Consider the following 25,888-nt stretch of genomic DNA (forward strand, 5'->3'; position numbering starts at 1 on the left):
GATGGCTACTAGGTGGCTTTGTGGAATGTGTGACTAGGCTCAAATGAACTATTCTACTTTCAAATGTCAGGTTGAAGGTTTCTTTTCAAACCTTTTTAAACCCACCATAACTTTCTTAGTGTTTTGTATACCCACACACCCATACCCCATACCCATACCGATTTTCCCAATTACTTGTTTGCTGCCTCACTTAGCAGTTTGGCCCATCTGAACCATCTGCAGGCCTCCAACATAGGGTGCCTTGCCAGGAAAATTGAAGCATTAAGAACCCTGGGCATACAGGAATTGGGCATGCCAGAGTCTCTAAAAACTCAATGTCCTCAAGACTTCAGTGTCCCATGCTGCAAAGAGTTGGAACAGGTGCACCACCTTTCTGTGTAGGGACCCAGACATCATTCTGTTGACCTCCTTACTTGTATGCTATTTATCACACTACTTTTCTGCCCAAGAATCTCTCTCAGATGGAACGGCTTCTGCCGATACGATGCTGTCCGCAGGTGAATGAGAGCAAGTTCATTACAGGCCCTCAAATACTTTTGGAACACTGTTGCATTATGTTACACCACATTTCGAGCACTGTTTTGATATAGATATTGTCGCAGAAATGGATCATCAGACCCGTGCAGTCTACGCGTTTCACTGCCTGCTCCAACACAGCAGAGTTTAGCAGTGTCGCAGTGCATACATTATGATTTCTCTCCTGTTAATTTAAATCGTTCTTTTTTGCCTACCAGGTGTGGTAGAAAGTTGGCAAAGCTCATAGGAGGAACTGCTTACGTTGTTCCTGAACCTTTCTGCAACACATTATGTTTCATGATCCTGGTGACGTAGCCACACCTCGAATCACTGTTATCACCCCTTTACTGTGTTTATACTCTTGAGAACACCCACTGAAGTCCCAACCCTACCTGTCACTAAGAAGTAATGAAACACGTAATGCTGCCTTGTGGCAGTGTAATGACATCGGTAATTCAAACCAATGGGGTGGGGATCACTTTTACCACTGTTGGAGTCCTGCCACCAGACTCGGACTGGCCAATAGGACAGTAGGGCAATGCTCAAACCGAAAATGCAAAATGCTGGTTTGGCCAGTTTTTTGGACCAATGTGGGCCAGTTTGATGAGTTACTTCATTATGTGGCTAGCAGTTTTGTCCATTGCTGCTGACTAAATATTTTTAAATTGCACAATTTGCATTACATTTTATCACCTTTGGGTACTACTCAAACAGTCTGTCACAAAAGGAATGAAATGACATTTGCAACTGTGGGCCCTTTTTTCATTGGTGCCCGAGCCAATTTTATGCCCCAGTCCGACTGTGCCTGCCACGATTCAGCTGCTGATACCAATCTGGTGGTACCTCCAGAGCCACATAGCACTGGAACTGTGTAATAATCCAAGAGATCCTATCACAAGAAGCACTTTAGCTTTAAGTACAAAAAGTGCACTTCTTCATCCTGTTACAGATAAGTCCAGAGGTAAATTATAGGAGACACCCACTGGCACATCCATACTTCACATACTTCAGCCCATCACCTTGACACTCTATAAACAGGTTTCTGTGTAAAAGAAGGCCCATACTAGCTAAAACCACTATCACCACCGGATATACGTGATTTGACCGTGGCAGAATTCTTTGCAGCGGAATTGACCGTGGTCAATTTTGCCACAAATACAATTTAGCTGCGACCAAATCTGGCAAAACCCAGACCCCCAAACCAGCCAATACATCCCCTGCTTGCCTCTTGCTTCTCCTCTTCCTTCTGACCCTGCAGTGGCAGTTCCAAACATGGGGAGAGGGGGATACCCTCGCAAACCCCGCTCCCCATGTACAGTATTGATTACCAAATTCGTTTGAATTTAATCGATCAAATGGTACTGGCTGAATTCGGCCAAATTTACCATGCGATCAATTAAATTCAAAGAAATTGGGAAATACCGCACCACCACCTCATTACAATCATCTTAACCACTTTTATAAAAGGCTTTTGTCAAATTGTAATAATTTCAATTTCAAATGGTTTCTCTAGCACAAACATGTACTTTTTTTGGCTATTCTTAGCTCTTTGAACAATAATTATCCTACACAAGTACAGGGAAACGTATTCTTAGTTCTTTGAACAATAATTATCCTGCACAAGTACAGGGAAAAGTGGACCCAGAACAATGACCTAGGGCCTAATTCACAGAAGTGTTTTATAATGGCAACCCCCTGTGAATTAGGCCCCTAGTGTTTCTATAAAGACGCTTAATTTAGCTAGGTTTAGCTGCATTTTGAAATGTTAAGAGCGCTGCACTGAATTAGAGCTTTGAAAGGCGACTCGAACCATCAAAGACAGGGAAGTAGCTTGGAGCTATTGCCTCGGTCAAATAATACAATCTACCAGCCCTCCTCTCTTTTTAATTAGAACTTTCTCCCCCATACTCATGGTTTGAATTTATATTTGCAACATAGGGCGTCATTATAACTTGTGCGGAATGGGTTTAACAGCGCCGATAATGGTGCCGGAGCCGTTATATCCACTCTGCCCTAATACAAGGTCCCCTCGTGGGACCCGCTCTGGACATCTGGTATTTCCAGACATCCATAGTGGGTCCCGCGAGGGGACCAGGGAGCTAACAACGCGCCAGTTCATAATGGGCCCGTTGTTTGCTCCCTCCCCATTCCCATTGAGCCCTATAAGGGCTCAATGGGAATGGGGAAGGACCGGGCCGGGGTTCCCTGAAGGAGGAAATACCGGACCCTCCATACTCGGAATGGCCCGATATTTCCCCATTCAGGGAACCCGGACCCGGACACGATTTTGGAGGCAGCCATGCCCTTATTAAGGGCATGGCTGCCTCCAAAGTCGTAATGAGGCCCTTAGTCTTCCTCCCTCTCGTTTTAGGCCTTTGCTTGTGTCTTCGGCGGCTTCTAGTCAAAAATGAAAACATTTAGAGAACATTTTCTTCGCATTAAAACCTTCATGAATTTCCATGAATGTGGTCGCACAAAAGAAACCCCCCAAAAAATGAAAGGGATATTTTGCTTTTTTCAGGGAGTCATGATACTTGGCAATTCGCAAAGCTGACACAGAACCTAACTAGGTCTATAAAATAAAAAGCATTTATTCTCTGGCCAGTCTATCCTTTGCTGACAAGATATATCGCCATTGTAAAATACCACTCAGCAATTCATGAACCTCATTACTGGCAATCTGTACTTTAATGTTAAGCGTATTCATAAGGAACAATGCAACAGGACAAAGCAAACAAAGGCTGTCTCTGAAAATGAAGGCAAACCCAAATCAGGCAACCCAACGCAAGAAAGGGATTGCCAGGAAAGCTGAAGGGGCGGCTCGAGACCTAATTAAAAGACTTGTACCTACGTCATTGCTATCACAGGAAAAAAACACCTGCCCACTTTGCAGATGGCAGCAATAATGCCACAAAACCTTCAGAAGCGTCTTTGTTTATAAATGAAAGCCTTGTTTCTATTCTTCTCTCACACACCTCAGATTGTCCAACTTCCAATAGAGACAGATCATGCTTTCAATGGGGGCATAGGAAGCTTCAAAGAGCTGAGGACTCATTCAAAAACCACTACAAGAAGCAAACAAGGACACACCCACGAGCCGAAAAAAAAAAGGCGCGGTGGGCCTGACCAGAAAACTATCCCCACCAGGTAATACAAATTCCTCAAAAGAAGTAAAGTGGGTTTGAGGATGGTCTCGCAACGACATGCCTCACCCCATTGATAGGCGGGGTCGATTTGAATGATATGAATAACTAGCCTGGTCTGCCACTCCTCCTTCGCCGCTCCATGTCTGCCCCCTCCATACTTGTGCACTTAGTCAGAGGTGATGGACTTTCGGCAATAGAAGAATTAATGGTCACAGTTCTTTTTCCTAGGGAAGGCCTAATGTATAAAATCAGGAACAGGTTGCTTGTGGTTTCTCATGTTCTCTCGAGGATAGCTCACGGGCAACATGCTCGCCCAGGAAGCAATACAACACGGAGCAACACAGGTTCGATCCCGGGTCCGTGCTTAGAAACATCTGGGTATTAAGCATGCTATAAATAACCTATCATACCATATCATAGACAGGGCATGTACACATCATGCCTTAAAATTGACCTGTGTGGGTCTTCTGTGTAAAAGCATTCTCAAATGGGCTACGTGAGCACGTGCATCTTTCAAACCAGCTTCAGCACCTCATTGCCATCATCTCATCTCACCCCTTTTATGGCATCTGGATCTATCAATACAGCAGTGGTTTATTGATCACCCAGGTCCACTACAATTCCACAGGTAGATCTACCAAAGAACAAACCACATATCGATGGGATTTAAAGGCTGGTGAAATAACTGATTCACACCCACGGGCAAGCACTCCTCCAGTCAGGTGGGCGGGAACACGGGCAGAAGCTGCGATTGACTGCCTCTGTTTTCCTGGCCACCCACGAACCTTCTCCAGGTGTTATCTTTTTATTCCTTTGTGCGCCTCCCGTGCTCCACCATGCCCTGATCCCGCAGTGAGCTTTCATGGAATCCCACAAACCTGCCCCCACCGTCCCCAATTTTACCAACTTACCTACTCGCCTCGAGGTCTCATCCTCCAGGCCACCCACGCGTCAACACTATCTACACGGCTGCTATAGAAATATAAGAGGGACTTAGTCCCTTTTCCATTTCCCATGGAAGCAGCCATCTTTGGGTTTTTTTAAAAGGAGACTGGGCACGTTCACTATACACAGAGTCCATGTCCTGTAAAACAATACCTTGAAACTATTCCCACCCTGGGGGGATACGCAGGGTATGAAAAGTGATCACCCCCAGGTTCAGGGGCATACAGTGCCGATAATTTAGGGGTTCAGGCTGGCAGCCGTTACCAGACCTGTACACCCCAGAATCCATGGGTGATCACTTAATTTAACACAAATCTCATCAGAGCATGCCTATTTCTCCCTGTGACACCTCTTTTGGTCTAAGAGTTATGTTTATGTTTATTGAATTTATATAGCGCTTTAAGCCAAAGCGCTTTACAATATAACAACAGGTACAAAAGTGAGAGAAGCATATTTACAAACATGAACAGGTCATTAGAACAATAAGTAGAACTATTTACAAGGGGGGGAGAAGGTGGGGGGAGGATAGAGGAGGGGGTAGGTGAAGGGAGTTACGGTGTAGAATTTGAGGTAGGGGTAGGGGGAGGGGGGGAGGGAAGGGGGAGTGATCTGGTGTCCTCTTTGCCCTTAAGTAGTATTTGTTACCAATTTAAAGTCAGAGGGGAAGGAGAGAGGATGGCGGAGGGAGGGGGGAGGGGAAGGGAAAGGGGAGTGATCTGGTGTCCTCATTGCCCTTAAGTAGTAATTGTTATCAATTTAAGGCCAGAGGGGAAGGAGAGAGGATGGGGGGAAAGGAGGGGGGACAAGGGTAGGAGAGTTGGGAAGTTTCCTGATGGGTATCTCATGAGAGAATACTCTGTATCTAGCTGACCATAATAGATGTTTGAAGGAATTCTGTAAGAGGCCCTGTACAACATTTAGATGACGAATTTGAGGGTGGATGGGTCTAATGAATGGGTGTAGAACCTGTGGTTCTGCACATGTTTTGGACTAGGACTACCATGATCCAACGCCACTGGCTTCGCTGGAAAGGGCTGATGAGAATTGTTTTCAAAAGCATCCAGAAAGCCAAAGGCTGCTGAACCCTGGCCTATGCATCAGAGACATCATAAATATTAGAAAATCTGGCTTGCGATACTGTGGTAGCCATTATGGAAATGCTCGCTCCAGATGATCTCGTAGAACCCACCATGAAGCACGGTGACTGCCACTAAGGCAAAGGGCCATTCTGCCAATGCATGAAACATCCATGCTGGTTCGACAAAATGGAGGCAAGTCTCTCTACAACATTTCATAGGAAGTTCGCAAAGTACGTGCAGAAGGGATTTTCTGTAGATGCTGCTTCATAGTCTGTACTGCCCCCTCAATCCACGATAAAGGTTCCCGTGATCACCAAGATGCTCCTACTTTAGAAAGTGAGGTGTGACGATTCCGATCTTTAGGATATTGTAGCACATTGGTTAGCAGGTGTTTTATTTAGGCAAGGTTTTACTGATTGCTTTGCAGTATACTGAGGATGCCAGCTTTGACTCATTCGGGTTTAGTGATACCCTATTGGTTTGGTAGATTTCCCTAAAGGCCATGAATTGATGTCATCGTTCACAATTGTGGACCCTGAAGATGGTCCAATGACCGAAACACGTTGGGTTTGAAAATGTGCCATTTGTGGATTATTGTTCAGAACCCTTTCATGGTTTGTGTGCGTGCAGACATAAACTATTGTTTTTTGCAGGTTGAAAGTTTGTGGATTATTTTTTTCAACGTGAATACGGAACATTTAGTGCCTCTTTTTGTGTGAAAAGTTTAATACACTCTCGCTAGTCATTACATTATTTTCTTTGTTGTTACAACTATTGTTGCAGACTGATACGTGCACTTTACTTAAGTACCGTTACTTCTAGGTGATTGTTTTTATTTCAGAGGCATGTGTACCCTACGGAGCGGGCAGATAACATTATATCACACGGCAGTCTCTCTTCATATGATGGGACTCAGTGGCAGAGTGTCCTTGACAAATGCACCGAGGATTTAACACAATTGTGTGGATACGTTTTTTGAGTGCAATCAGTTAACCCTTTCACTCTGTTTTAACAGTGCCAACCAGGCTCCTTGTAGAATGTTCTATAGTCAATTATGTCCATTTATTTTTTTATTTATTTAGGGTATTTTTTAAAACACAGACTCAGCACCGTGGAGCAGCAGAGCCATGTAAAGAGCTCATTTTTACTAAGAAAAGTTGGATGGAGTATACATTTTTTGCAGCAACATACTATTCAGAATATATCTGCACGCAGAGTGAAGCAACTTTGGGTCAGGGGGTTCCTTAAAATGGTGGCATAATTTCATAACATTATAGATGACATTTATGCAGTAGTTAAGGCAACGGATACAACAACTGGGCAGTAGATGACACGTATGCAGTAGCTTAGGAAACCTATGCCACCATGGAATAGTAGATGTCACTTATTGAGTAGTTTAGGAAACCCATGCGAAGTCACTTGGAGCCTGATTCACATACACGTTTTTATAATAGTGCAATCCCATTGGAAAATACTCTGTGAATCACACCCTTATGCAGTAGTTTAGGAAACCCATGCCACCCTAGTAGATGACACTTACAGAATCATTTAGGAAACCCATGCCACCGTGCAATAGTAGACGACTCTAATGCATTCATTTAGGAAACCCATGCACTGTGGAATAGTAGATGATACTTCTGCTGTAGTAGATTACACTTATGCAGTAGTTTATGAAACCCATGGCACCTTGTAATAGTAGACAACACTTATGCAGTAGTTTAGGAAACCCATGCCACTGTGGAATAATAGATGACACTTATGCAGTAGTTTAGGAAACCCTTGCCACTGTGCAAGAGTAGATGATACTTATGCTGTAGTAGATTACACTTATGAAGTAGTTTAGGAAACCCATGCCACTGTGGAATAGTAGATTACACTTATGCAGTAGTTTAGAAAACCCATGCCACGATGGAATAGTAGATGACACTTATGCAGTCATTTAGGGAACCCATGCCACTGTGGAATAGTAGATTACACTTAAGCAGTCGTTTAGGAAACCCTTGCCACCGTGCAATAGTAGACGACTCTAATGCATTAATTTAGGAAACCCATGCACTGTGGAATAGTAGATGATACTTATGCTGTAGTTTTGGAAACCCATGCTACCTTGTAATAGTAGAAAACACGTATGCAGTAGTTTAGGGAACCCATGCCACTGTGGAATAGTAGATTACACTTACGCAGTCGTTTAGGAAACCCATGCTACCTTGCAATAGTAGACAACACATATGCAGTAGTTTAGGAAACCCATGCCACCGTGAAATAGTAGATGACACTTATGCAGTCATTTAGGGAACCCATGCCACTATGGAATAGTAGATTACACTTACGCAGTCGTTTAGGAAACCCATGCTACCTTGCAATAGTAGACAACACATATGCAGTAGTTTAGGAAACCCATGCCACCGTGGAATAGTAGATGACACTTACGCAGTCGTTTAGGAAACCCTTGCCACCGTGCAATAGTAGACGACTCTAATGCATTCATTTAGGAAACCCATGCACTGTGGAATAGTAGATGATACTTATGCTGTAGTAGATCACACTTATGAAGCAGTTTAGGAAACCCATGCCACTGTGGAATAGTAGATGACACTTATGCAGTCGTTTAGAAAACCCATGCCACGGTGGAATAGTAGACACTACTTATGCAGTAGGTGAGGCAACTTAAGCCACGTCAGAATAGAGGGCCCTTGTGAAATCGTTATTAGGAACTCCCACCATCATTAGAAATATCGCAAAGTTAGAACCACATAGCATATTTGTTTGGAAATCTCATTTAAAGGGACATATGTAAGTGAATCTTAAGGCAGATCTGAAAGTAAGAAATGTTACAGTATATTGCGAAAGAGTCGGTAGCATTTACCGTAGGACCTTGAGCGCCTTATTGAGAAATTGGCTATGATCAATTTATGCCGTAATTACACCAGTGTGGTAAGTGATGAAAGAGTGCTTATGAAATCCAGAATTTCTTAACCGATCCGTAATAACTATTGCAAAAGGTTTTCCATTTATACAACGTTAAAGTTTACCAAAAATGCAAAGATGCTAGGACATCTAAGAAAGTCAAGATAAACAGACTGAAAAAACGATTACCTTCACAAACAAATCCTAAAAGCTGAAAACAAATAAAGGAATGTATTCCTAGATCAAAATAAGATGCTAATTTGTTTCAATAGGTTCACCTCCAAAGCATAGCAAGATCATCTGATTGGCAGGATGATATGTATTAGAGCAGTTTTAAGATGTACGATTAGATCTGTGATAGAGTAAAACAGCCATTGGGCTTCATTACAAGTGTGGCGGTCTGGAAATAAGGGTGCCGGTTGCACCGTACCAGCACCCCTTCTGGATCACCACACTACAACTCTGCGTGCGGGGGACGGGGGGGCGTTGTGCCAGACAGGTCTGACCTGCTGGGCGCAACAGCGGCACTCACCCTCATAGTTTTCACGGAAGCACGGGCACCATTAGCAACGGTGCCTGTGCTTCTATCTCCCCACTCTCATGGAGCCCTATGGGACTCCACCCGAATGGGAACAGCATTTTCCGGCGCCTGACATCCCGGGCCACCAGGACTTGTATGTCCCTGTGGCACCGGCGAAATCAGGTACCGGAAACATGTTACCAGTCCGGCAGCACCGCGCCTGTTGCACCGGCGGGTTACCGCCGGACTCATAATGAGGCCCATTGTCTCCCTACACACTATCCTACCCAAAATCTGCAAACTCTCTGATACACTGCATCTGCAGTTGGGTGTCATATTATTAACTTGCAATAAGTTACATGATTGTTAATAGTATTTTTTAGTGTTACAAGGGGATCAACTTAACACTGAACTCTTCAATATCTTTCAACAGATTTTTATTATTCACAACAGGGAGGTTGTGGGTAATGCCTCTGGAAATTGCCCTAGCAATAATACAGCCAACTAATACTGAGGGTACCAGGATGGGATGACTGAATGTGATACCTGGAAAACTATGGGAATGTGGCACTTCCCTATTACTTGTCTCTGGGGTTTAGCGGCCCATCCATGTCTTTAATCCACATTCCCAGGGAGTTGAACTCAGTCACTTCTCAGCTTTACTCACAGTCTCAGGGATTAGTGTCCAGCAACTTCTACCTATAAGTCCTTCCTCCCTCCTCTCCTGGGAGTGCAAACCAGGCTCAGGTAGTGTCACCCTCTACCTACAGGATACCCTCCAGGGCAAATGATGACACTCATTACAGCCGCCATGTATTCGCTCCTTCTTGCTTAGGGTTTGAAGATACATTCTGTGTACTAACTAGTATTCTTTCACCTTGCTTTGGGTTTTTGTCAGGCTTTGATACTATAACCCATCAGCCAAAGGTTTCTTCCATGGGCTGAGCTGTCCTCTGACCTTCTTCAGCATTCAGTCTCCACCCTTGATCTGAATGTAGCCTTCAACAGGCTTCCTCTTGTCTGAATTTGGCTTCAGTGGCTCTGCCAATGTCTGTGATATTGGCTTTTTCAGGGTCTGGTCTATGCCAGGGTATGAGATACTGTCCATAGGAGTGTAGAGGAGCAATTGGATGCATTGTCCCTAATCACCGCCCCCTCGCCCCAACCCTATTGAAATGACAGATGAGGAGCCACAATACAGAACTCATGCAAATGTTTATGCAATATATCCATACCATGTCGATTATATGAAAGACAATACGCACTCAGGCAGCCATTCAGAAGATACCCTCACTTTGAAACAGTGGAGGAAAGCTACCAAGAAGGATGTCCCTTGCCCAGTTGCCAGAATGCAGGAATGAATAAAATGGTGCGCGCCTTGGATGTACGTTAAACAAAGTCTAATGACAGCAAAAGTATGTCCCAAAGAAGATGCATGAATCTATTCTGAAAACTATATGAAAATACTTAAGAACAACAATGTAATTGGAGTACTAAGAAAGTATGTGCTCCATGATGCAGTATGTATGAACACAAACAAGAATTAATTGACCCACTGGTCGATAACTGTAAATACGCTGAAACGCAAGGTAGAAAGAATACGTAGATGGTTGCTTATGAGAGGTATATATTCACCATTTAGGATGACCATTAGAAGATGGGTGACAGCTTATGTCAATCAACCCAGCTACCTCCAAATACGAGCCCATGATCTTAACATGGAAAGATGAGGAAGAAGCTGTTTTCCCTTGCAAAATAAAGGAGAACATTGGCTTGGGACCAAAGATGCTATTTTGAAAGATAGATGAAAGGCACAAAGGGAGTCTGTGAGCAGACCATGAACAATTACATATTTCCCAAAGATTAGGAGGAACAAGAACATCACTGATGCCAAATATTGGCAATTAAAAGGACATGAATGGGATAGAGTAACCAAGTCTCTAAAGGCCAAAAGGAGCAACTGTACTCAGCATAAATGAATCAAAGGGTGCTAAAGGTGACGTCAATATGGACAATTTCATGGTCTTGTAATGGTCCTAAGTGAAAAGATCCCTTTATAAAGATCTTTCACTAAAAGTTCGATTTAGAAAGACCGCTCCGTGACCGCATGGAGCAGTATTTCTAAATCAAACTGTCATGCCCCTGCCGCACACGCGTCCGCGCAGGGACTGACAGGCTCTGCGGTACCTGGAAGTGGAGGGTGAGGAGAACGGGTATGTGTGTGGGTGCATGTGTGTTGTGTGTATGCATGTGTTCTGGTTTGAGCAGGGGGTTGGGGGGTGGGGTGAGGGTATGGGCCTGGGGCTTAAATCCCACAAGAGAGACGGTGGGGATCTGGTGGGGTGGGTGGGGTTGGGAGGGACAATGTGGGGCTCAGCGGGTGAAACCCCCTAATATGAAAAAAATGCATTTAAAGGTCTCAAGAGAAAAATACCTTTACAATGGTGTTTTTATGATCAAAGGAAAATCGGGCATTGTAAATCGGTCTTTTTCTCTTGAGACCTTTAAAATTAGGTTATTTTCACATAAAACCCTTGTAACACGTGACGAAGAGCTCGTTAACAAGGCTATTCATTAAGTCTGAAGCTGAAATAATGGTGTGTCTACACTCCCTCGAATGCCCCAAGACAGTTCAGACTGGCAAGGTCAGCCTTCAAACAGAAGACACTGGCAAGAGGCCTACCAATGAGAGAGGGTAGACTAATTGGGGAAACAAGGGGAAAGCTGACATATCTTCAAGCACCTGGGTTTCGTTTCTATGTACGTGTTGCTAGCAAGCCGAATGTCCAAGGTTGGTGTTGGGTGCCAATAAATTAGAATAGCCTGCCATGCACTTTTAGATACAATGTTGCAAAGCATTATTCCGCTGCCACATTCTCTGCTATGAGGAGTGTTTTACACCACGTGTAAAGAAGTAGCTCAGGGTGTGTTTTACAGATAAGAAACCGCCAATGAGGGACTAACATGTGTATATTTTATAGGTAGACATATTCCCTTAATCCAATCCCACCCCTCAAAAGGTTTCTGCAACTTGACACATATGAATGACGTTATAGATGATGCATCTAGCATTATGTAAACTAAGTATGATCAAAGAGACATTGTGCTCCTGTATGAATCGACTTGATGAGTGTTTATTCGCCCTCCTTTACTTCTTTGAGATTAAAACAGTATTTTAGCATCTCCTTTGAGTCTTTTCTGGGTCTAGTCTCTGCCACTATCTGAGATAATAGCCCCCAGAAGGCTATTGGCATGCTTGCCTCTCTGTCTCTGGGTCTGGTCTCTTCAAGTGTTTGAGGAATAGCCCTCAGCAGGCTCTTAATTTTCTCTGTGTCTGGTCTCTGCCACTGCCTGAGATAGCCCCTGGCAGGCTCTTGGCGTACTTGCCTCTCCGTCTCCGGCCTCTGCCACTGTCTGAGATAATAGCCCTAGCAAGCTTTAGGCTTGTCCTCCTCCTTCTCTGAGTCTGGTCTCTTCCAGTGTCTGAGAAATTGCCCCCAACATGCATTTGGCTTTCTTTCATCTGTGTTTGTTCTCTGCCAATGACTGAGACACAGATATCAGCAGGCTTTGGGCTCAATATGCACCTAAATGTGGGCTTTGCCATGGCCTGGGATATCCCCTTGTGCAGACTGGCAGATTTCTCTCTCAGGATCCTCCCTCTCGTGTCCTCCACGTAATAGTTACATCCTAGATGCCTCTCATAAAGTTAGCCCCATTTGCTTCTGAATCCAGCTTCCTGATTGTTTATTTCTTGTTCTCAATTAACATTACCAGGCATCCATACCTAGGGCGTGCATTCGTCCGTCTTGCTCATGATCCGAAGGAATGAGTATCTCTGCTGTGTTGAATGACCCCATGAAAGGTTCGGTCTCCATCTTGAAGTCAGGCAAACCATAGGAATAGGGTGTCTCTGCCCGCTGCAGCAAAAACAAAGACCCATCTTTTAGCAAATGGATGAGTTGTGATCAAAAGGGAATGTATGCAGGAAAGGCCAAACACTACTTCACTTCGGGAGCATTAAAGGTATTATAGAATCCAGAGCAGCAGCGGTCCAGATCAATTTTAGCAACAGCTTTGAAATACGATTTAGCCTGGGTGAAATGGGGGACTTTAAAAATAGAATTAATATAAGGGACTTAAACATATAAAGCAGAAGAATAGAACACAGGCCGACAGAGGCGTTGCTAAAGGGGGGCTGAGGGGGCTATAGGTCCGGGTCTTTTGGTTGTAGCCTCAGAAGCTCAGGGGTTACAGCCAGAAGGCTAGCTAGCCCCTAGTCCCGACAGTCCCGACATTAGCGCAGCCCCAGATCTTTTCTAGACCTAGCAACTCCCCTGCAGGCCAACTACCTAACATCTAATTTTCAAATGCTTCAATGCTGCAGTCCATTTTCTGTGTTTCATAAAAAAAGAGAGAAGGGGAAAACAGTAGCCACGGTCAGATAGAGGTGCATTTCATAGTCTTAGGTAAGAAACAGGTGTCACAGCCTAGTCTTTTTGACAGTAGGGATTTCCAATTAGAGAAAGGTATAATGGTACAAGGGCATCCAAGCATTGTGAATATGCCAGGCAGGGTGTCCAAGATGGAGACTTTTTAAGTCAATTAAGAAACAGTACATTTGAAACAGTACGCAAGTGGGGGCCAATGAAAGCCAAGCAAAATACACATTCCCTGACAATGGGGTGAGCAATGGAGCAGACCGCTGTTTATGTAGGAGGTCATTGTTCTGTCCAATTATGGCTAGAAAGTAAGGTCTATATATATATATATATATAATGAACAGCTTGATCATAGGCATCTGCAGGGAAAAAGGGACCAGGGACACTAAAACATTAGAAAAGCATCATGCCAAGTCTAAACTTCTCAAGGAGCGATACCCTAACGAACACCTTCAAGTGGACATGATAAGGAGGAGTCAAACCACTGCTCTTCAAAAATAATTAAACTATGTCTTTCAGTAGACAATTGCCCCATGAATACTAACAAGCAATGGGAACCAGTGGTAAGGAAGAAACATATAAATGATTACTGAGCATTACTGTGTAAGGTGACTGTGATATTGGGGTGATCAATTGAAATGTTATTATGTCCTCGCGGGCCCGTCAGCAATGCAAGGTTCCAGCATGCATGACCTATATATCAAGGTGGCTTCTGTGCTTATTTTGCAAAACAAATAAGTGTCAGGTCCCAACTATTTTCTAGCACACATGTGACATAAGGGAAGCCAGTTCCTGACCCACTGTTGACACATCCCATGCCTGCTCTCCACAGTGCTAACTTGTCTGGGGTTAAAGCTGCAACTCCCAGCGCACATTTGTGGTGCTGGATGCAATGACCAGGCAGAGGTGTGATTTGCAAATACCAATCAACAAACATCAATAACAACACATGCTGGTTGTGTCTTGAAATGCGACTCCAAATGCTTAAGTTCTACTTTAAACACAGCATTATCGTTAAACATTTTCGAAAAAGGAACTTGTTTCCCCATCTATCCGCAGGAAGAAAAAAAAGAGCGAACGTGCTTTATCCCTATTGTAAATTGATGGATAAATGCAGGCAACAATCATCATTGAACTGATGAACTTGCATATCAAACACTGCAGAACATGTTCTTATATAGGCTGGCACTCGGGCCGGGAGGATAGCTCAGGGGCAATGCGCTCGCCATGGAAGCAAGACGAGGCAGAGCAACACAGGTTTGATGCCTGGGTCAGCGCTTAGAAACCTCTGGCTATTAAGCGTGTTACAAATTACCAATTACAATTACAACTCATAATAGGCAAGTCTCCTCAGCAATGGCCTTTTCCTGGCATTGCCCCAGTGATGTTGTTGATGACTGTCCTGTTTTGTCAACCCACGTGGTTGTGGCACGACTGCCGGTCATTAAAGTTGCAGAGCTGCACCAATGTCATGCAGGGTGACTGGAGCAGTGTGCGAGGATGGCTAGGCTGTGCGTGCAGCATTGCCACCTTCCAACGTATACTCATGAAAATGAATAGCTAGCATTGACGGATCATCAGATTCATGCAATTACACCGTGCCGGTCCAGTATGCAGAGCCACCTCGTCACTGGACACTGTTGTTGCTTGTCGTGTGACTACCACTGACTGACAGGTAACATAATAAAGTTGGCAAATCACCACATCATATTCAAACTGTGTCTTAGACAATAAGTGGTAGGGCTCAGAAATAAGTTCAGGGCTGAGCCCCGTCAAACACCTGTAGAGGAGGAGCCAAGTACCCCTACTCCACCTACCCCACCTACATTACCAGAGAAGAATGAACCAAATTATGTGACATATACTACACAATCAGAAGGCAAGAAGTAGAGCAACAACTCTGTGCAATACCCATAAGAATGCCTAACCTAAGAGAATATGGGAAGTAAAGTATCCAATAACAAAACCATACCTACATCCAAGACAATATGATGGTCATTTGAATGCAATTCCTGATGAAACAAAGAAACTGAATGACCAGGATGTATGGTGACATCATACGAAACTTAATCGATTCCATAGATAGAAGATAATCAGACCTGAGAGGCAGACGACTTATGAAGAATGAAGAAGTACTAAGGATAAGTGACATTTTGGGATCAAGATGAAGAAACTTATGCCACAAACGTGATGAAGATATTTAGTTAGTTTAAACGTGTACAGATGCAATGAAACGCAAGCAGCAAAGCAATCATGAAGCTAGCCAAATGCTTATAGTAAATAGATTGCGGCAAGCGCCAACATATACATATATACCTCATAGATATATATGGATTGAATAAAGAATTAAGGTATATAGCAGTCTTGAACAACGAGGAAGGCCTCAAATTCAGTGTCACAGTTACAAAAGCAATTGAATTAGACAGAATATATTTCAACTAAGGAGTTGGATGAGCCAAAGAGCCAAGGTCTTATCAGAACTAAAATTGGCTGACATTAGATACAATTAACATGAAAGAACAGAAGCTCCTGTTCAAGAAGGTCAAGTATAAACAAACAAAGATGTCAGAGGATTATTGGAAAATACAGTTAAATACACGAAAAAGGCTCAATTCACTGTGTCCAGTCAAGTGATGGAAGAAAGTTGGACGCATGAGGAGATCACACCTATGCACCGAAGCCAGACAGTACCCATACTCCTTAAAAAATCCAGAGGTGATGATGGTGTGTCCTTTTTTAAGGTGGGAAGCTGGTATCGAGGCAAGGCCACCCGCACCTGGTTGTTCAGGCTGCATACTGCTCACGTAGGTGGAAAGTTATTGACGGGTTAGTAGCCAACCAATTGTAGAGGGCCATGTAGTTGGGGGTCCTATAGTTGTGTGGCCAATAGTGACGTTCATAGTGACCATTTTGAAGGGAGGGCTTAGTTGTCACACCTGTTGTTGACTATCCAATGATTTCTCTCTGTTACTCTATACAGATATTACATCTATACTTAGTAGTTCAGTTAGAGCCAATCTCGCTTCCCGATAGGTTTTAGAAGCTTGTCACGTAGGATGACATTAGTAATGACGCGGGTCTACATGTGAGTGTTGACACATTTGGTCTACAAAAATATGTTTTTTCTTAAATTAGTTGAGAGTTGAGCATCGAGCGATTGCTAATGCTCGTTGTACTGCATGTTTTACTTACTTACATTAAAACAGACAAACTTTTTGCCAAGCTATTTGTGTCGTCTGAATTATTGATGTTTGATTAAAATCTGCATCCCCATCCATCTCAAGAGTATTGCTACTCATCTTAAAGAGCTGGAGCCCCCAGTTAACACCCTAAAACATTAAGCACTTGATAGCTTAATCTGAGATGTAAAGGAAACCTATGTGATAAGACCTTCTCATGTAAGTTGCCGAGGAATTGAAACATTCATTCATCAAATATGACAATATGGGATGGATGTAAAATCTGTGCAGGTATACAATGGCAATACTCCTGCAAGATATTTGCAGAATACGATAAAGTATGCAACATTTCAATGTGGTTTCTGGCTACAATGGATAGACAATATTAAGCACTATGATTGATTATAATTGTGTTTTTAAGTTTAAGCTGTAATCAGATGATCAACCCTAAGCAAAGACCTCGGAAATCATGCTGGCAAAATATAAAGATGGGAAATAGAAAGCATTAACGGAATAAAGGAAAATAGTTATTACTTACAATTTGCTACAGGCTCTGGCGGGAACTTGACTCTGGTAATAGCCAAAATGATAAAAATGACCACAGGCCAAATTATCAGAACACAGGACCAGATCTGCGAAACAAAGACAAATAACAGTGAATATGCCTACGCAGCTGTATAAGCAACAGTTGGCCAATAACCTGAACATTTTAACATTGATTACATAGCATATATTGAATTTTTAAATCAATATCATTTACAGAGATTCTTTAATTTTTTTATACAGAATGCTTCATTGCTACAAAAACTACATTGATAGTATGCAGAGTGCAGTGAAGGGCAATGCTGGGCCTCGGTGCCATATTAAATAGATGTGTTATGCATGAGATATGCCTAATGTACCACATGATGTACAAATACAAAGATATTGCAAATCTCTGGTGAGTTTCATGGCCATATCTAAGAGCGAGGCTGAATGCTTCAGTTTGCTCATACTGTCATTACTGCTTTCCAGTGCTTTTCCTTTGTGGTCTTCAAAGGATTTGACCAAACCTCTGGTATTAGCTAAGGAGGAAATGAGAAGTTCAATGGTCCGCAGAGCTTCACTGGGGTCTACAAAGGAAAGTAGGAGATTAGATAGGGTTGGATGTGAAGACTTAATGGAGACCATGAAATTAGTGCGCGGTTTATATAACAAAAATATAACATAACCGTTATGATATTTCTATTTTAAAACATTGACATTATTACCAGTGGCACATTGGGGAGCACTATAAGACTGGTTGTTCTGGGCTTCCATTTTCCCTGCTGCCACGGCTTGTGTTACAAAGTATCAACAATGCACTCATCCGATCACTATTGGATACTTTGCACAACAATGAAAGACAATGTCTACTGTTACACAGCAGTAATGGGCTTGACTACAGGAAACATGTTTTAATTCTGAAGCGTAATTATAGAATTCTCAAGTTAACCAATTCAAAAGAAGAACACAAATAATGCTATTTTGCAAGTGTAAAGGTGGAGCCAAGTACCCCCTCTCAAAGCACCGCCCCCATACTGCCTATATGCTGGGAACCACAGTGTGCAACACGTGCAGTTCCTGTAAGAATACCTATACCGCAAAGAATCATGGAAGTAAGGTACCCATTAAGGAAGCTATATGCGCACTCACGACAATATGATGGCCATTTGAATGAAATCCCGGATGAAGTATGAAAATGAGCGAGGAAGGAGATTGGTGACGTCATGTAAAGCAGGACTGATGCACCCAGAAAAGAGACAAGAGGCTGAAGAATGTAAACATTCTATGAGATCTGAAGACAAAGTGATAAAGATGAACAACATTTCGGGCTCGAGATGAAGATGCTCATGCTACAGAAACGATGAAGAAAATGCAAACTCATTTTACAATTGTACGGATGCAGTAAACACAAGTAGGAAAAAGTATTCTTAAGGCTGGCTACGTAGTGAATAGATTGCGTCGATGATCCAATATATATGCAAAGGAATGTATATACAATGGATGTTCCACAACGCAGTTTAGCAGGGTCTGAACCCTTGAATAGAAAGGCTTTTTCAGTGTGGCGCAGTTGGAAAACAACTTAATGACAGAGGTGAATTCAAGAAAGGCTTGGCTGGCCCAGCACCAGGAAGTCAAGACCACTGTGAGCCGGATGTTCATGCAGTAGTTACAAACGTGTGAAAAGAACCAACTCCTGTCTGAGGTGAGGTGCAAGAACATTGAAGAGATCAGAGGCTCATCATTTAATAGTATTTTAAATACAGAAAATGGTCTCTAGTCACATGGTCGCATGAAAATAGATGCTGAGTTGAGCTGTATCGAAACCAAGAGACAAAGTATGCACATACTACCTTTTATTCTCAGACACAGAGAACATTTCCATGGCCAATGTTCAAAGGCTAATTGACTGGCAGATGGCAAGATTGATGATAGATGGAAGGCTAATTAGGTGGGAAGCTATGGTCATGACCAGCCCACCAGCACCTGGGTGGCAGCCTGCGTGCAGCTAGCCTGTGTGGAATAGTGCAGAGGGATACAAGGGTGCCAACCAATTATAGAGGGCCACTTAACAGAGAGCCCTATAGTTTATGTAACGACTAGGACGTTGTGTATTTGATGACATCCATAATGACTTGCACTAGAGTTGATGTTAGACCGGATGTTAGAGACCCAATCACTTTCCCTGACAAGTATGGAACGTATACCTAGATGTTCCCTTTAAGCCTATCACTTTCCCAAGTAGGTTTTCGTAGTTTGCCACGTAGATTGACGTCAATGATGATAAGGTTTTGCTATATAAACTGTATTTTTATGAAACTTGTTGAGTAAGAAGATTGAGCGGATGTTCGTTGATGTTCGTTATACTCCCTGTTTTAGATAATTGAAAATAAAACAGACGTACTTTCCCAACTTCCTGGGTCAATCTGATTATTAATGTTTGAGTATATTCTGCATCCCCATCCATCTCAAAGTATTGCTACCCCGTCTTAAATGGCATAGTGTTGGGTGCACGTGTTCACAATGATATCTTGACCCTCTTTCCTTCTTCCTATCCTTTTTCTGTTTACTTCTTTGATTTGCTCTTTTCTCTTATGGCTTTCTCACTTCTCCATCCCGGTGATATATGCTGGTTTAGTGGATTACCTGCCCAACCACAAATGAATTGAGAGAACATATGCCCTTCCACTGAGGCTGAATGAAGAGCACACAATAGCCAATAGGAAAGGATGTTGTTGCAGTGTGGACCATTGCACTGCTAGGCTTCGTCCAGAAGAAATACTTCAGATTTCCTCTTATTCTAGGATGGACGAGTTGAAATGGTTGTAGGAAGAGATGGTGATAATGTTTATGGACAGGAAGTAAGATTGATCTTTCATTTTTTTTTAAAGATTTGCAAAGATTTCCATTTGATGTATCGTATGTTCTGATGTATCATTCACCCAATAACAATAAATTTGTGGTTGTGGAGGTAAGCCACTAAACCAGCATATTCCACCTGGCATGGTTGATGGAAACCAAGAGTGGAAATACCACTGTGGGAAGTTTGGGGGGAAACCTCAACATTCACCTTTGTTTGTTGCTTTGACTACTTATATAAGGAGTGTATAAAGTAATTTGATGCCAGAGCACGTCATTCAAAGACCCTCCTCTCTCATTAGAGAAGGCGCTCAAAAAGGCCAATGAAAAAGTCTAGATCAGGCTCATAAGGTAATGTTATAGGAACCATTTACAAAATGCAGACCACAGACTCATTATTCTTTGATGTGTCAATGAGAGGTGCAAAAGAGATGTGGAAATAACTAATAGTGGAGGACTAATAACTAATAAGAAAGATTGTGTTGCTGCCAGTCATAGAAGGGGCTCACCTTGGATTGCTCTGATCATGATATTTAGTGACAGGAAGTAAAATTGCTCTGCCTTTATTGAAAAAAGATTGCCAAAGATTTCAGTTTTATCTTGCCAGCTCTTCTATGGCCTCATCCATTAGATAATTGCACAAAAAATAAAAATGGAAAAAAGTTGATTATCAGTTGAAAAAATTTAGAAACAAGAGAGAGAGAGACAGAAAGAGAGAAAGAAAGACAGACGGAAAGAGAGAAAGAAAGAGAGAAAGAAAGAAAGAAAACATGCAAACATCAAAGAAAGAGACAGAAAGAAAGGGGGAAAGAAAGACAAAGGGCCTCATTACACGGTATGCGGTAAGGGTTTACCGGTACCGGTAAGGGGACCGGTACCGGTAAACCCTTCCCGCCTAACTACAAGGTCCCTTTGCCGGGCCCGACATCAACAGCTGGTTTTACCAGCCGTTAAGGAACGGGCCCGCAAAGGGACCTTGGTGCTAATTACGATACCGCAATTTGCAGTACCGTAATTACCTCCTTCCCCATTCCCATTGAGCCCTATGGGGGCAAAAATGGGAATGGGGAAGTGCCTTGGTGAATGGTGAATTACCGGCCCCGCTCACCTTGGAGTAGGCCGGTAATTCCACCATCCACCAAGGCGGACACAGTAAAATACCGGCGGCAACCATGGCGCTAATAGCGCCATGGTTACCGCATACCGTATAATGAGGCCCAAAGTAGCTGCATCAGCCCAAACCTATTCAGCTTTTATATGGATGACTTATCAATCACTTTTGACAAGTCACTGGCACCCAGACTAACAGGGAGGACACGAGAATCAGTTGCTTGCGCCACGAGAATCAGTTGCATACTGTACACTGCTGACCTGGCTTGTCTGCTGCCAATAGAACAAGAACCACAACAAAGGGGGTCATTACGAGGTTGGAGGTAGCCATGGTGCTATTAGCACCATGGCTACCCCCTTACCGCATTCCGGGTCCGGGTTCCCGAAATAGGGACTTATCGGGTCATTCCAACCTTGGAGGACCCGGTAAGTCCCCATTCCGGGAACCAATCCCCATTCCCATTCGAGCGCCCATAGGGCTCAATGGGAATGGGGATGGAGCTAATAACAGTACCGCAATTTGCGGTACCGTTATTAGCTCTGAAGTCCCTTAACGGGTCCCTTCCATAACGCCTGGTAAAACCAGGTGTTAAGGGAGGGACCCGCTAAGGGACCTCGGAATAGGGTGGTAAGGGATTACCGGCACCGGTGTCCTTACCGGTGCCGGTAATACCTTACCACCTACCTCGTAATGACCCCCAAAGCCTCTTCATCCTCAAAAATGATGGCGAACCTCAACGAGTCCAAGACCAAAGAGATAATCGACCCAACCATAAACAAACCCATACCAGTTCCAGTTGAATGGGCAAATCATTGCATGCATGCGCAAATGCAACTACGTAGTAATAATATTGAGGGCCGGTGGAAATGTCACCAGTGCAATGGGTAAACTGCATGAAAAGGTCTTGTGAGTATTGTGACAATACTAAGTGAAGGTATGCAGCTGCTGTTCCGCAAACAAGTACCCGGGTGGCACTGATTGCTAGCAGAGTTGGGCAAATTAACTGCAACCTTAGATATGCATCTAAACAAACGGAACAACACATCTTTTCAGACCAAAGCTCTCAAAACCAAACTGAAAAAAGCAACAACTCCCCCCCCTTCCCCCAAATCCCTCCACCCCTCCACAAGCCACAATAGAAGCTGCGTTCAATCAAGAATCAGACTCCAGGCCCCTGCACCCCTACAGAAATGAAAATGAAGTTGGAACCACTCCAACTACACCTACATGCAGAAGAGAAAAACGAGCACGTCACCTCCAGGGAAGCCAGACTTACACACGAAACAGCATGAAATACTGGAGGGGGTAACAAGGAGATACACCCTCAAAGACTATCTTGTAGGTGTAAAAACCTCGAAGAACATGCAGCAGACGACCAAATACAGCGTCAGCGATCATAGTTTATGCATCGAGAGGGGACGACAGAGGCAGTATAGCACAGCACACAGCAAGACTGTATCTGCCAACTATGTGACCGATGATCAGAGGAAAATGGGGCCTGCTCCCTCTCACACTGCCCCAAACAAGAGAAGACAAGGACAATATACCATGAACCATTCTCCAGTCACCTTAGTGCCTTAACAAGGCTCAGAGATGATAGCAAACTCCTAATCCTGTTAGGAGAACACGCAGGGGCAATATAACAAGCAGCAGAATACCTGGAGGCCTACAAAAAAACAGACACTCTGATCCCATCTATCGTGAATGGGAGAGTATGGTAGTTATGTGCACACTTTGGCCACACTTGCACCTCCATGAGTCATGCCAATATAGGACATTATTCAAGAGGCAGAGAAAGAGAAAGGAAGAGACGAGAGAAAGAGAAGAGAAAGGAAGAGACGAGAGAAAGAGAAGAGAAGAGACCTTATCATAAAAGAAATACACTGTCTCTTCCATAAAAACCAAATCTGTAGAGAAAAGGAGGTGCTCATTTGGAGATATTGCAACAAAAAGATCATAGAAATGTAAAAACAATTGATGACAAAGACATGTATATCCATCCAGGTGGAGGTAAGGCCAGAATAAAGGGCATACTCCCTGGAATCCTGAGATAGCAAAAGACACGCAACATCCCAGAGGCGGAGCAGAGGATGCGACACTGGCTCAGCAGTACTTGGTTCAGTTTGCGGGGCCTAGTAACCAGGGCCGGTATGGACATACATATAAGGCATAGAGAATGCAACTTTGAAGCACACTTTTGTACATTATAGATTATATTCCTTTATGAAACCCCAGGTTTACTTAAACCTATGTCCATCTATAAGACTTAGACGGTTCATTCTATTACTTAGAATGGAGCAGCTTCCAACTATTATGGTCATGGGGAGTAGAGAGCAGATCCCAACTGAACAACGATTATGCTGGTTATGCAAAGAACCAGAGGTATTGGAGACAGCTAAGCACCTGCTGACCGAATGTCATACTATGACCAGCATAATTCAGTATGACATTGGCAGGTACGCTCCTAATTGGGAAGCGATTGGGGAATTGTCATTCTGGTATTACTGCACTAATTCAAATAGTATGCGTCTGCTGACTGCCCTCTATAACATATGGTTAAAGATCGAAACAAAGTTGGGCATTAAGATATAAGCTACAGGAAGTGATGACAGGAAATGCCGTAAATTGAATAAATAACGGGGCTCTTTTGGTGATGATCAATTGAAGCACAATTTGTGGGCGGTCAAAAATTGGAAAACACAAACAACTGAGTTGAGCCCCAACAGCTGCTGACAAACCTAGACTTTCAACTCTTGATGCAGGAAGGGCAGGGGAGATGTGAGGGGCATAGGAGAGAGAGGGAGCCCAGGGGCAGGACGGCCCTCAGGAGGCAGGGTGGCACACAGTGTTCAAGTGTGCATCTGCTGCCCATATGCCACACAGTGTGTAAAACACACAGCGAGCCTGGCTCCGTATACTGCACGATTTCTGATGGGGGCCTGTTTGAAGAGCACATTTTTAAATACCACATTCCTATTCCATCCGCAGGACAACAGTGAAAAGTCCTCACCACAAATACATGAGCACAGCGCTCTGAGTGGGGTAAGAAATTGAATAGGGGCCTTAATTTGGGGGCGTGGCTTGCGTGCTGGATGTGGGATAAGAATTGGTGGGCACGGTCTAAGAACTGATGGGCATGGCCTAAAATATCAGACTGAAGGACTGCTGTGAGAATGACGCGTCCCAAGTCCCCACTTCCTTTCTAACCACTCCCTTGGCATGCAAGTGCTGACCCCACATCACGGTTTCGATTGCCTAAAATGTATGCATGTGAATACAGGTCCTAACAGTGAAATGCTTTGTTAGTAATTGCAGGGCCTTTGTTACCAGCAAAGCCCTTGCGCGGTTTAACATCTCAGAACACAGTGGCGCAACACCAATGGGCGGTTTAGTCTTAAGTCCCCTGCAAACGTTTTGGGGTACGTTGAATTGACGTGACTGGCCTACACAGCCGTGGCTGGACAGAACAGGATACTTCTGTCTGGCCACGGCTCTGTAGGTCAGCCAGGCAGAATCAACATAGTCCAGAATATTCGCGGGGGGGCTTGAGCCGGTTCTGCTCAATGGTGTTGCACCACAGGCGTAGACAGGGTAGGGCCTGAGCGGGCAAGGCCCACCTACAATATGTAAATGCCCACTTAGCAGCACTGTGTGGGCATTTACAGATGTTAATGTCACTGCGGTGGGCCCAACTACATTATCTTCTGGCCCCACTTGTTAGACAATCCTGGCTATGCACCACTCCATTTAGAGAGTGAGCGAGAGAGAGAATGTGGGGCGCGCAATGTGGCAGTAAATAGATGCACAGGAGAGGGGAGAGAAAAATTCAGGCATCGGGATACAGAGGGAGACAAATCAATAGAAGGTGCGAAGTCTGTGGGAAAAGAGAAGAGAGAGAGTGGCAAATATGTACATGTCTGTTGCAGGTTCAGCTAGCCGAGTAGAACGCTTAAGAGAGAAATTAGGTTCATGTTTGACTCAACCAGTTGAAACTGCAACAGCAAAGGCTGGAAGTCACTTACCTTGCTGTGGCTATGGCTTCTCATAAGGCATGGCGTGGAATTGTCTTGGTGTTCATCGTGGGCAGGGACTTGGAGTCCAGTGCAGTCGGTGAGGCCAGACCAAGATGGTGCACCCTTTTATCAGGGCTGGCTGCCTGGGACTGCAGCAACTTCCTCTCGCGACCCCTCGCAAGGTTTGTAAGCCTTCTGAGGGGTCGTGATAGGAAGTTGTAGTTTATGCAATGCTGTGCTGGCTTTTCCTGAAGTGGTAACTCACAGAAGTGCCAGCCAAAGCACTGCAGGAACTACAAATTCCTCTTGCGACCCCAAGGGCTGCGAGAGGAAGTTGCAGGCACTTTTGTCAGTCACAGCTCTCTTTGATCATGGCGGTGGGATAATGTCCTGCCATGGCGTGGTGGGCCCGGGAAGCCCTGGGTGAGACCTGGCTGAGCCCCACTTTTTGGGGACTGTCGGGGTTTGTCCATGGCTAGCCCTGGCCCACTTAAAGTCCTGCATGTGCATTGATATCTTTACAAATGCTTGTCAAACGGGGCAGATTTCTGGCCATTTGCGATGCACGTGGAAGTTGGTGCATGGATTTAAAAAAAACAAAGCATTCAATGATATGCCCATACCCAGTCCATATTTAACATGCAAGACA

At 43.9% G+C, this 25,888-nt stretch overlaps 1 protein-coding gene across 2 annotated transcripts in view; it reads right to left on the reverse strand.

Annotated features, from left to right (window-relative positions):
- ABCA12 (ATP binding cassette subfamily A member 12) overlaps positions 1–25,888 on the reverse strand; it is a 700,854-nt gene that overhangs the window by 589,857 nt on the left and 85,109 nt on the right. For both annotated transcript variants that reach the window (XM_069615933.1, XM_069615934.1), the window contains exon 2: positions 17,273–17,366. In XM_069615933.1, coding sequence (XP_069472034.1) covers positions 17,273–17,366 — 94 coding nt within the window. The remainder of the gene's footprint in view (positions 1–17,272; positions 17,367–25,888) is intronic.

The sequence above is a fragment of the Ambystoma mexicanum genome, chromosome 9 (genome assembly GCF_040938575.1).
Source record: "Ambystoma mexicanum isolate Mex_15411 chromosome 9, UKY_AmexF1_1, whole genome shotgun sequence".
Classification (NCBI taxonomy): domain Eukaryota; kingdom Metazoa; phylum Chordata; class Amphibia; order Caudata; family Ambystomatidae; genus Ambystoma; species Ambystoma mexicanum.